Genomic DNA, 12,877 nt, shown 5'->3' with positions numbered 1-12,877 from the left:
TCTAAATATTTCCCAAACCCAGGGCTGGGGTCCTGTCCCCAGAAGGAGGGCAGGCGGCCTCCTGCTCTGTATAGACAGCCAAGACGCTTCTGCTCAGGACAGTGTGCAGGACGGACGGAGAGAGGCAGGGTAGACACTGGGTGGGATTTCTCACGACGGGAAGTGAGGCTTTGGGAAGGAGCCAGGCATTTGCCTCTCTACGAGGTTTCAGTGTCACATCTGTGCTCAGGGCCAGGAGAACAAGCCGGGGCAAAGCTGGACCTGGCTGTCTACGGGCCAAGGATGGCTCCAGCCTCTGTCTGGGGGCCCTGGCCAGTCCCGCCACGCAAGGCTACCCCACGTGGCTTGCCTCCGTGTTAGGTTGAACTCACCATGCGTGAGGCAGCGGACATATCAAACAGCACAGGGAGGGGTCTGTGAGTGTACAAGCATGTGTATACGTGCACATCTATGTGTGCCCATGTGTGTGTGCCCCAAGAGATAAGTGAAGGACTGCATATGGCCAGTCCCTGGCACTGCGTGCCACATCCCTGGGTCCAGCCATGATCCAAACCAAACCTCCGTCACGTCCCTAACCTGCAGCATGCCAGCGGGCTTCCCACAGGCGTGTGTCAGAGTGTGATCTTAGAGACAGCATCTGGGGTGGAACCATGCAGACACGAGACCACCCAAGGGGCAGTGGCACTGGGGGGCTCTGCAGGGGGTCAGGACGTGCTCTGGAGCGTGAGGGACCACTGACATGGCCCAGCCTTGTGAGCAAGTGTGGCAGCTGCGTGCATGCCTGGGCCTGCGAGGGGGTGGCTGGCGTGGCCCGGCCCGTGTGTGCCCGTGGCAGTGTATGTGTGCCTGGGCCTGCGAGGGGGTGGCTGGCGTGGCCCGGCCCGCGTGTGCACGTGGCAGAGTATGTGTGCCTGGGCCTGCGAGGGGGTGGCTGGCGTGGCCCGGCCCGCGTGTGCGCGTGGCAGTGTATGTGTGCCTGGACCTGTGTGGGGTGGCTGGCGTGGCCCGGCCCGTATGTGCGTGGCAGTATGTGTGCCTGGACCTGTGTGGGGTGGCTGGCGTGGCCCGGCCGTGTGTGCACATGGCTGGCGTGGGTCACTCACTCTAGCACGTCGCGGTTGAACTGCTTCTGTCGATTGCCCAGGAACTCTCCGATCATCTGGCGGCTGAGGCCCTTGCGCTGCAGCAGGAAGTGGGCCACGCCCACCGGCGTGTCGGGCACAAAGCCTCGCTCGATGAGGTACTGGACGCCCTTCTCAGGCTTCCTGTGGAGGTGAAACATACGGTCAGCCCAGACGCCAGCCCTGGGCTCACAAAGCCTGCTCCAGGCCTCCTCCCATGTCCAGTCCTCTGCAGGCAAGGAGGGAATGCCAGGACGATATCCAGGACACCCAGGCCTCGTGCCCTGGCTGCTCCCAAGCCTAAACCTTCATCCAGAGCCTGCCACGGCTGGCGCTGGGATGCTCCGAGCCCGCCCGCAGGCCTGAGCCGCCCCCTGCAGGCCTGCATCTTTGCCTGGCCCACCTCCGCTGGCTTTAGCATGGCAGCTGCTGACAATGACAGACCCCAGAGGCCATGCCCGCAGGACGGGAGGCGGAGGCTTGCGGTGAGGCAGGCAGGCCGTGGGTGGGCAGCATGAGCACGCTGTGCTGTGTGCAGGCCAAGAGGAGACTGTGACCCAATGCTGACCAGGATAGTAAAGAACCCCATCTCCACAATAAGGGGTGTCCTCTGGCCAAGGCGCCAGCAGGCAGCCAGGCGGGGAAGCTGGGGGGGGGACTCTGCCTGCCCCCAGGCCAGGCAAAATGAGGAAAGGAGAAGGTGCTGGCCAGGGCCATGGTCTGAGGTGAGGGGACAGTATCACTTGTGGGTGCTGGCCGAGGGGACTGGACGAATAGACGAGACCAGGATCCCAGCTCAGCCAAGCCCAGCGGAGGGCTGAGTCCACATGGACAGAGAAGAGGCTGACCCCAAAGCCCACTGGACTGACAAGTGGGACTGGAATCTGGCGAGGACACTGAGGACGGGGGCTCAGAGACAGTGTGGCAGCCCCAACTTGCTGTGGAGGGGTGAGAGGTGAGCTTCCTGCACCCCCACACACCTCAGCCCTCTCTTCCTGCCTGCGAAAGCACTGACTGGGCACACCTGCCCTCCAAGCCATCCTGTCCCTGGAAAAGTAAAGGGTCACATTTCCCCAGACAAGCCTCCGGCCCCGAGGCTGCTCCAATCTGCTGGGGATTTTAGGAGCTGCAATGAGTTAATTCTGAAATTCACATGGAAAAAGTACTCTTCTTTTTTTTTGTTTTTTTGGAGGGGGGGAGAGCTGCTGGAAAGGCCTGGGCGCTGTCCTTTAAGCTTTCTTCTCAAGGCTGTTTCTCTACCACTGAGGCACAGCTCAACTCTAGCAGCTCTGTGTTGGTTAATAGGAGTTAAGAATTTCGAGGACTTCCCTACCCAGACTATATCTCAGCCTCCTGAGTAGCTTATAGGCATGAGACACAAGTGCCCAGAAAATGTGTGTAATATTAAGAAGAAAATGTATGAAAGGTGCAGTAGTTACATCTGCTCTTAGTGGCAGAGGGCTTGCCTAGCATGTATGGCCATCTGGGTTCTACCCTAGCATTCAAAGATGAGAAGAAAAATCTGCTGGGAAGTGAAAACACCAAACGGATCCTCTCTCCCGGGTGCCGCCATCCAGGACTCCACTGTGTCTGCTGGGGTCTGCCAGCCCTACAGAAGTGCACAGAGTGTCACGGAGCCAATCAGTGTGTGCTCAGTGAAGGAGCCCAGAGCCACGTCCACACAGAGCCACGTCCACACAGGAGCCGAGTGGCCAATCCAGCAGCCTCTGGACCACACCGCACGTTGCTGGAGGCCATCAGACAATCCAGACCCTCACCCCCTTTCACTTCCCAAAGAAATCCTGTCTCGGTCCAGTAACAAAGAAAGCACAACTAGGACTGTGCTCAAGACCAAGCTGAGAAACATGCTTTAGACTTGCTGAACGCAGCCAGGGCGTGGCTCAGAACAGAGCCCAGCATGTGGAAGGCCTGGGTTCATCCCCAGACTACAAAATAAATACAACGAAACGAAAGGAAAGCATTTTTAAAAAGACAAGGGGACACGGATGGGTGTCTGAGTAGAAGTAAATACTTGCATTGGAGAATAGGAGAGGTGTGGAATCAGTGTTGTGTAATGAGAACAGAAGTGAAGTTACGGTTTGAGTAGTCCTGGAAGCTGCTGAGGGCCCATTTCTTGGTATGTGAGTTGTATCTCAAAAACTCTACAATAAGACAAAACAGGTGACAGACTGGGAGAGTACTGATGATTATAGAGGATTTGCAGCCTTTAGAACCCCTGTAGGGCTGGGGACGAGGCTTAGTGGTGGAGTATCTGCCTGGCATGCATGAAACCCTGGGTTTGAGTCCTCATACCACATACACAGAAAAGTCCAGAAGTAGCACTGTGCCTCCAGTGGTAGCATGCTGGCCTTGAACACAGAGAGGTTCAAGAACAGCACAGCACCGAGGCCCTGAGTTCACGCTTCAAGACAAAAAAAAAAGAACTCTTAGTGATGGCATGCCCTGGGAAGTGACAGACGGCCAGCAGAGAGATAGCCAGACACCTGCCCAGGCCTCCCAGAGAAGGCTTGCCTTCCAAGTAGCAGAGAAATGCCAATCAGAACGGCCACAACAGCCGTGAGCAGGAGCAGGCACTGATGGCCGCCGTGGGCGGGGGCAGATCCGGCCCTCTCTGAACACCAACCTGGCATTTTCACCTGAAGGACACATGCACCCGGGATGCCGCAGTCCTGCTCCCAGCTGCCTTCTCCAGCTGCACCCAGTCTCTAATGGCAGGCTGCAGCCACGTCTGCCACAGTGCCCGCTAGGCTCCAGCTGCCCTCCCGCCCCCAGACAAGTAGCCAGCCTCTGAGGATGGCAGCACATACTTTGGCATTTCACACACTCCAGCCTCGAGGCCTAAAGCTGGGGCTGGTGGCCCTTGCGTCAGCCCCATTCCACGGGTGGCTGTGCTCAACTCCACTCTACCCTCTACTTGTCTACTCTGTAGGACCCTAGTTAATCCTGGCTCCCTGAGAAGACGCTGGCCTGGGCCGTGCCCGGGAGCAGCAGGGGGGGACCGATGTGGGGCATGTGCTTTTCCCCCCGGGCTGCTCTGGTGGGGGTGCACAGGCCCTGTGTACAGCACGTCACACTCAAGGGGTCCCAGGAGCTAAACCCTAGCAAGTGTGGGGGTCCGAGATTCCTAGCTCCTGGCTGGACTAGGAGACCAGCGGTGAACCACAGCCCACAGCGACCCCTCCGCCTGTCCACCTGTGCTGGCCTCCAGGCAGGCCTCCGACACACCAACCAGTACTCTGTCTATACCAGCACTGCTCACAAAGCACAGTCTTCGCTGGGCCCACAGCGCCACCGTTCTGTGGCCTTCTGGGAAGGTCCCGGATGCACGGCTCACGCTCTCACAGCCCCCAGGGGAAGGCACCAGACTGGAGTCTGATGATCCCTAATCCCAGAGGCCCTGGGGATGGAAGTGGCTTGAAAGCTCAGGTCGCCGAGTGCCTGCCTGCGGCCCTCTGGCGGCAGCTCCGCCCCTACCCTTCCTCTTGTTATTTTGGGCCTGCTAAGAATAGTTTGCTGTAAATATCCGAGGCCCTCCTAGGGGATGCTGCAATCAGAGCTGACCACAAGCCCCGGAGGGGCAGGCTCCATGGCCCAATTCCCCGAGCGGTCCCAGACTTCGTCCCCTAGCCCCAGCCATGGCCCCAGCCAGCCAGCTCACCCTAAGTCTGTCCCTGACACCCGCTCCAAGGTCTCTGTGCTCCATAGCGGCCCCAAGCCCGACAGCTGCGACCAGGCCTGGCATGGTCGGGCCTCCTCCCTTCCTGCGGGGACTGGAGAGGGAGTGATGTGCAGGGCCCTGACTCACAGCTGACATCCCTTCCCAAGGGCTTTCACAGGAAAGCTCCCATCCTGCCTGGCTGTCCAGCAGTGGACCCTGGGGGGTTGGGGGTGGAAGCTGGGTCTCAGCCCCAGCCCCTGCCCCCGGCCCCCACCCTGGCCCCGCCCTCACTTGTTGAAGAGGTTCAGCCCGATGCGGTAGTGACGCTTCCGGATGACGTCGTTGCTGAAGGCGGGCGAGTCCCAGCTGTTGCGGGCCTCCTTGTGGTAGGTCTGCTTGCTCAGCGTCTGCTCCCGCACACTGTCCCTGGACGAGGACTCCGAGCTGCAGTTGATGGTGTCGTTGGAGTTGGACGTGCTGTTGATGCTGTCGTTGTCCCCGTCGGAGTAGTCCGACTCGGACTTGCTCTGCCGGTTGGCCGAGCCATTGATGGCCAGGTGGCTCTCTGGGGGCCGGGGCGGCCGGGGCCGCAGCTCGGGGTCCTCCCGGGACAGGCCCTTGGCCGCCCCGCCGTGGGACGCGTGCTGGGGGCTGGCCTGTGGGCCTCCCAGGCCGCGCTCGTAGGCGCTCTGCCTCTTGAGCGAGCCGCGGTCTGAGCGGTCGCTGAGGTCCGCCGAGCTGTCGCTGGGGGGCTCGATGGTGAGCAGGGGCAGGTGTTCCGCCCGCAGCCGGGGCTCCTGCCGCTCCAGCGACGGGGTGCTCCGGCAGCTCGTGTCTGTGTCGGCCTTATCATCCTTGTGGGCCAGGGCCCAGTAGTCCTGGGCCACCCCCCCGACCCGCAGGCGCAGGTCTGACTCCGTGCTGGGGGGCCTCTCCCCGGCAGGCGCCAGCGGCAGTGGCGGCGACAGCTCCTCCTCGTCGATGTACAGGGTGACGTCGCTGTAGGAGGCGGTCATCTCGTCCAGCTTGTGGTGGTCCGTGCCATGCAGGGCCGCTGTGGGCTCCGCGTCCCGGGCCCTCACCGCCTCCGGGGCCGGCACCTCCTCCGCATGGAGACTGCGGCAGTTGAGGGCGTCGTCGATGGACTCGGCCAGGGACTTCACCTGCCGGGAGAAGGCGTCTTCCAGCTCCGTGATGGCGTCCGCAAAGTCGCTGGAGGGGGCTGGGGACTTGAGGACCGGCTCCCCGAGGTCGCCACACTCGGGCGACCCCAGGGTGCCCAGCTGAGCGCCATTGTTGGTCACGGAGACCTGCTTGCCCTCGAAGTAGGAGCTGTGCACTTTCTCGGGCCCCTCGAAGGAGAACTGCATCCTCATGTTGGACAGCACGATGCGGCGGGACATGCGGTTCTCCGACATGGAGCTGCGCAGACGCTCGAAGTTCTTGTTCATCTGGTACTGGCGGAAGGCCGTCTGGATGGTGCGGGCTGCATGGCGGGTCACCAGGCGGCCCCCATACTTGCGTTCTAGCATCTCCACCTGGTGGGGAAGGGAAGGGAGGTGAGAACAGAACCCACTGCAGGCCACCACTGGAACAGGGCCGGAGCAGATTCCAAGATAAAATCAAGAGAAACCCCACATCTGCCAGGCAGGCACTGGGGCCACACCTGTAACCCTAGCTGCTCAGGAGGCTGAGGTCTGAGGATCCCGGGTGAAGCCGGTCCAGGCAGAAAAGTCTGTGAGACTCGTTTTCCAATGAACAACCAGACAGCCAGCAGTGGAGCTGGGGCTCAAATTGGTAGAGCAAAGAAAGCTAAGGGTCAGTGTTCAAGCCCTGTGTTCAAGTCCCAGGAAGGAACCAAGATAGGAAGGAAGGGAAGAAGGAAGGAAGGGAAGAAGCTGGGGGATGCAGAGCGCTAAGCTTCCCAACGGTCTGCTCCGGAGGCTGAGCCCAGCCCAGCACTGGAAGGCCGCTGCCGCTCACTGGAAGCACTGCTTCTGAGAGTCTCGTCTCTGGACCACAGATGGGCTCCTGGTCTGTCCTCTGTGCTACCCACTGCTGTCCCCTCCCCAGTATACAGACACGTGTCTGTGGTGTGTGGAGGGGGCCAGCAGCTGCACCCCGAGCCTGCGCCTCTGTGAGGCCTCAACCTCTCTCCTTTCTGGATCTGGGTGGAGCTGACAAAAGCACAGGGTTATCTTCCCCCGCTGCCAGCCCAAACCTCTGCTTTCAGGACAAGCAAGGAGATGGAACAAACAGGTGGACCAGGCTGCCGGGCGGGTGTGAGCAGCACACTGTGTGTGTGCATGGCGGGGGCGGGGGGACTGAGGAGAGAGGGTCTCCTGTTCCAAGGTTGGTGCCCAGGAGTGGGGTGGGGGGAGCACCCCCCCGGGGCTGAGAGCTGATATCCAGCACCCCTCTTCCCATGCAGTGGGAGATGGCGGAGCCAGGGCTGCTCGGCACCCCTGTACTGTCGCCCCCACCCGCTCCCAGAGCGCTCCCCGGGGGCCACCCCTTCAGGCGCCTGCGGGGGTCTGGGACCCCTCCCCTCGGCCCTGGCTGCAGACTTGACACCTCACTTTGCCCTCCCAGACACCACAGAGGCGTCCTCTGGAGTGGGCCCTGCAGCCGCCCCCGGCCAGCGGCCTCTGCTTTCCTCCCACACCTCGGGGCGGGTGGAAGGTTCTGCGCGGCTGCGTGCTCAGCAGCATACCACGGTGGACATCCTGCCTCCAAGGCAAGCAGAGGGCCCTGCGTGGCCAGGGCCACCTACCTGCTTGTCCTGCAGGTCGGAGGAGAGCTCATAGCTCTCGGACAGAGACCGTGAGCGCTTGATGGCCTCCTCTTCGGCCTGCTTGCGCAGGATGGAGGTGGAGTGCTGCAGCTTGGGCCTCCGTGTGCGCTGTGGCCCTGGGGGGCCCGGGCACAGCCCATAGGCGCCCACCGACGTGTGCTCGTAGTGGTCCGGGCTCAGGCTGGACCCAGGCACCACGGGGCCCTGGTGGTAGGCGGAGGGGCTGTCCAGGGACGTGCCAGTCTCGCTGCTGGGGGCCTCACCCTCGACGCTGCAGAGAGAGGGGGACAGGTTTCCAATGAGTACAGCAGAGCCAGGGCATGGCAAGGCGGACCCCCATCCTGTCTCCTTGCTTCCCCCCTCTCCCCACATGCAGAGGCCCTGCAGAGGCCCTGCATTTTGGTCAGCCCTCCTTTCTCATGTGGGTTTACTGCTCTTGGTCAGCGTGGCTTCCTGCTGGTGTCCTGCAGGCAGGGTTTGGCACACTGGACACTGTTGGCCCGGGCACCTAGAGCAGCGCCTGCATGGCAGGTGCTTAGCAAACACTGGACAAATCCGTACAAATCCATGCTCCCCCAGCAACTGTACTGGAGACGGGGGTCATCGAACGGAACTGGACCGGGCCTTTCTTCAGGAAGAGGGGGTCACGAGACATCACAGAGGTGGGCCCGCGACCCCAGGGAGGAAGCACCATCCACAGGCAGGAGAGGCCTGGGAACGCAGCGGAGAGCCTGCACCACAGCCCGCGGCGGCGCCCCCACTACTGTGATCTGAGCATCTGATGGTCACACCCTGTGTGGTCTGTGCTCTGGCAGGAGTGGACGCGACCCATGCAGCACAAGCACTCTGTCCAAACCTTCGCGTCAACCTACAGAGGCGGCATTACTGATTCCCCGAAGCCCTCACCGCCTGCAAAGGAGGGACTGTCTGCTACTCAGTACAGGGAAGGACACCGAGGCCACCAGGTCCCTGCAGCCATGCACAGGCTGCAGTGGGCAGGCAGTCCCCAGCCTGGGCTGCCTCTCACCCCAGGGCCTCTGTCCACACGTCTGGCAGGCGAGCTCATCCCTGCCTGTGAACTTGGGGACAGACAAGGGGAGACGAGTTTGAACTCAGGGCCTTGCCCTTGCTATGCATGCAGTTTTCAACTTAAAGGTCCCAGGAGCGCCACCCTCCAAGAGCCTCCCGCACAGAACAGGCCTGGCCTCCACCCCTCTGCTCTGCAGCCACTGAGGTCTTCTGGCCTAGCGTGGGGCAGGGATGGGTCTGGCAGGCCTCAGGGCTCCTCTTACTTCACAGGGCAAACGGGACTCAGCCTCACATCTGTACCCTCGCTGCTGCAAAAGATGGCGACCTAGATCACAGTTCAAAGTCAGCCCAAGCAGAAAAGTTTACTAGAGTCTGTCTCCAAAATGGCGAGCAAAAAGCCTGGCTAGAGGCATAACTCAAGTGGTAGAGCATCAACCAAGCAAATACAAAGATTTGAGGTCAAACACCCCAGTACCACCAAAAGGAAGAAAAAAAATATCTGCCCACTTCTCTCCTGAAGCTTGGACCCGGGCCTCACATCAAGGGCTCCCCTGTCTCACGAAAGAACAAAAGGACTCAGGTCACCCTTGGGTGATAAGAGAACACGCCAAGAGAAAACAGGTCCAGGAAAGCCCAGCTACCCCAGCTGTCTGCGCTGGAGCTCACGGTTCTGCTCCTGGTCCATGTCCTCAGGACCTTGTCTTACTTTGTCTTTGCAGCAGTCCTGTGCATACAGAGACGCATCCATACCTGTACACACACACACACACACACACACACACACGCGTGCACGCGCATGTCCCAAAAGCTGGTGTGTGCCTCCATCAAGGGCTCGTCTGTGTGTAAGTGAGCGAGAGGCTGAGTGGAAGCAAGGTCCTGAGCTGGGCTCCCCACTGGGGGGCCCTTTCCCTATGGTCTCTAGAGAGTAGGACACCTCTCAGTGGGCTGCAGGCGGCCTGGGGTGGACGGGCCCTCCCTAGTTCACCCTGCTGCGAGAGGGGGCCCAGGGGGGTGAGTAGACACACCTCTGTCCCCGGGGGACTCAGCCCGTTGTGCTTAAACACAGCGATAACCACAGGGCACTGGTCCTGGGCGGGGGTGAGAACAGAGGGTGGGAGAAAGGGCCTGAGCCTGGGAGTCACCACCAGCCCCAGAGGAAGGCCGCTGGGCCAGGGTACGAGGACAGACAAGGCTGGGCTGGGCCTTGCCCTGCAGTGGGAAGGGCTGCGGCATGGCCCAGGTGACAAGACGGCGGAGCTGGCGTCATCCCTGGGCAGGGGGGCCTTTCAGACAGGACCGGATGAGGGGTCCACAGGCTTCGTGCCGGTATGCTCTTGAGGGTAGGAGGGGGGAAGGGGGAAAGAAAGGAGGGAAGAGGAAGGCAGTTCTTCACTGTACCCTCATCAGGAAGGGGAGGGCTGAAGTCCCCACAGCCGGCCACTTCCACCCGAGACTAGGACCTCAGTCCCTCCCGCCAAGCCGTCCCTGACGGTCACCACGGCTGCCAAGTCCACGCGAATAGCCCTTAGATGGTGCAAAGTAGCAGCCTTTCCCACCCCACAACAAACCCACTGGTCACCACTCTGACATGAAGAGAAGGGCTGGGTGGTGCCATGTCGCCAGGCCGCCATCTCCCCAGACCCTCCAGCCAGGAGCGGGGCCCGCCAGCACTCACGCAGTTCTAAACCCCAGGAAGCTCGCCGGCACCGACTGACAGGAGGGGGGGAGGGGTGCCGCCCCGGAGGGCACGGCGTGGCTGCAGAGCACACCCAGCCCAGGACCCTCGGCTGCCGGCTCTGAGCAACCCCTCATCCCTGAGCAGGGCTCAGCTCTGCGGGACAGGGATGCCGTGGCCGCCCAGGCACCTGCCGTCTTCCTGCTCTGTGACGGGCTCACTGGTGGCTCCAGTGTGGACATGTCACACGTCCCGTGCACGAGTGCCCAGCTGGGATTTGTGGGTAAGGCCCAGCCAGGCGGACGCCCACCATCGCTGCTTGGACCTCCTGAGCAAAGCTGTTCTACACCCAACACCCCAGCCACCAGACACAGCACCCCACATTCACCTTCCCTCCCTGACGCCCAGCCACACACACGTGAAGGAATGTGGTGGGGATCCCTGTAGTTCAGCTTCTGGGATGTTCTATGGCAGTTAGATGGCTGCCAGCCCTCTTCCAGGGATTTTTGTTAAGGAAATAAGCCATTGCCAGCTGCAGTAGAGTGCCTCTGGGTACCCAGCTATGCTGGAGGCAGGCTAGGCTGGCCCCATCCCAAACTACTACAAGCAATGGGGCTGGGGGCCGAGAGCAAAGGGTAGGGTGCCTGCCTAGCAAGGATTGCCAGACAATGAATAAGGAGCAAGTGGTCAATGCAAGGCTTTCCACAGCAGTGACATTTCTAAGTACAGAACACTGGATAATCTAAACACACCACCAACAAGGGACCTAAATTAATTCTAGGTCCACATCATGACAATGACACCGGGATGGGTGCAGATCTGGTCTGACAGCTGTTCTTCTGGAACAACCTTGGGGACAGTTTGGTTGACTAAGATGAATGAGAGTGGATCTGCCACACGGCGGAGCTGGTCAAAAATAACGCTGCTACAGTAATGGTCATCGTCGTCAGATCACACAGAAGACGGCGGGGCGGGGCGGGGCGGGGCGGGCCCGGCAGACAGACATGCTCACCTGCACGAGCAGCCCGGGCACACAGACTCAGCTGTGGACCGGCTCTTACGTGGCCCTCCGCCTCCGCCTAGCTTACCTGCCTGGAAGGGGTGGCTTCCCCCTGTGCTGTGGCCTCACTGGCCTCCTGAAGCCTGGCTCACGACTCCCAGGACCACAGGGACACCCGCAGTCAGGTGGCACACGCCCCGGAGGCAGAACCCCCCGTGGTGACCCAAGCCAGGCTCCAGCCGCAGAGCCCCAGGACTTCCTCGGTCGAGGACGGCGGCCCCTCAGCTTCTCCCCAGGTCTCAGCAGTGGTGAGGGGTAGGCCACATACTGCAGACGCCCAGCCCAGGGCCCTGGCAAGCTGGGATGGCTGAGGAGAGAGCTGTGCGTGCCAGACTCAGACGTGAGCACACATCCACGGTGCCACGTCAGCGAAGTCATGTGCAGCTGTGTGGGCACGCACACAGGACACGCAACTGTGAAGATGAGCACGTGGGTGTGTGTGCCCACGTCTATGGGTGTGTGGACGCTGGGGTCGTCGGCCTCGTACATGTACGTGCCTGTGCACGCACACGTGCACGTGTCCATACGTACGCAGACACACGTTGGTGTGTGTGCACACGTGGACCTCCTGACCTCCAAAGCTCGGGTTTCGACCATCTGCTCGACAGTGGACCACACACACACGTTTTAGTCTGACAAGTACGTGCTTAGCACTGCCCGAGGGCAGAGGAAGGAGCCCATGAGACCTGGCAGCCCTGTGCCCACCATGGGCCTTCCCGGCCTGCCCGTGGCCGGAGCCTCCTCTGGCTAATGTTCTTGAAAAAAGGCATTCATGATTCCCCAGGCCGTAATTACAGACCTCGCTGCCCGAAGGCCAGGGCTCCCGACCCCTGCTGACTCACAGCTGGAGGGGACCATGTGGCACTGGGCCTCTCCCAGCCAGGTCAGCTCCTCAGAGCAGGAAAGGCGGTGGAGCAGGGACCCAAGGCCCTGGCCTGGGAGAGGACCCTCCAGGGCACGTGTGGGCACTGGACCCGGACCACAACCACCTCCTTCCCCTCTCCTCCCTTCCCCTGTGTCCCCAGGGCCACCTCAGCTGGGCCCAGCCCCCTACAGGGCCCTTCTCCTAGGGTCTCCCCATGCCCCCGCCTAGGCCCCAGCCAGGCTGGGTGAAAGCCCATCCTCCTCCCCAGCAGGCCGGGATTCAGGAGCTGGAGACCAGGCAAGAGCAGTGGACACTTGCTTCTACGCTTGGTTACAGGGACAGCTTTGGCTCCTCTATGCCCCACGGCCACAAGCCTGTCGAGTGGCTGGAGCCACCCCCCCCCCACCGCCCCGCCACGCCTTCATGGGACGGGGTCCCAGCCTGGCCTCAGCTGCCCATGGCCTCCAGGCCTGAGGACTTACCACTGGCCTCTGGGCTGAGATAAGGCTGGGTTCCGCTCTGCCGGGGAACATTATCTCCAGCAGCTGGCACCCAGACCCCAGAGGTAGCTTTCATATATGTACAGAAATCCAGGAGTGCGGACCATGGGCGTTTCAAAGCAGCCGCTGTTGTTAGAGCGTCGCTTACCGAGCC

The 12,877-nt window shown here is 61.4% G+C and overlaps 1 protein-coding gene across 5 annotated transcripts in view; it reads right to left on the bottom strand.

Moving 5' to 3' along the window:
* Positions 1–12,877, bottom strand: part of Iqsec1 (IQ motif and Sec7 domain ArfGEF 1) — an 89,408-nt gene that overhangs the window by 16,366 nt on the left and 60,165 nt on the right. For all 5 annotated transcript variants that reach the window (XM_090323817.1, XM_090323814.1, XM_090323818.1 and 2 more), the window contains exons 2-4: positions 7,574–7,865; positions 5,092–6,338; positions 1,104–1,265 (exon numbers count right to left, since the gene is read on the bottom strand). In XM_090323817.1, the coding sequence (XP_090179943.1) occupies positions 1,104–1,265; positions 5,092–6,338; positions 7,574–7,865 (1,701 nt within the window). The remainder of the gene's footprint in view (positions 1–1,103; positions 1,266–5,091; positions 6,339–7,573; positions 7,866–12,877) is intronic.

This window comes from Megascapheus bottae, chromosome 33, assembly GCF_031878675.1.
Source record: "Megascapheus bottae isolate mThoBot1 chromosome 33, mThoBot2.hap1, whole genome shotgun sequence".
Classification (NCBI taxonomy): Eukaryota; Metazoa; Chordata; class Mammalia; order Rodentia; family Geomyidae; genus Megascapheus; species Megascapheus bottae.
This window is presented reverse-complemented; position numbering and strand designations above follow the sequence as displayed.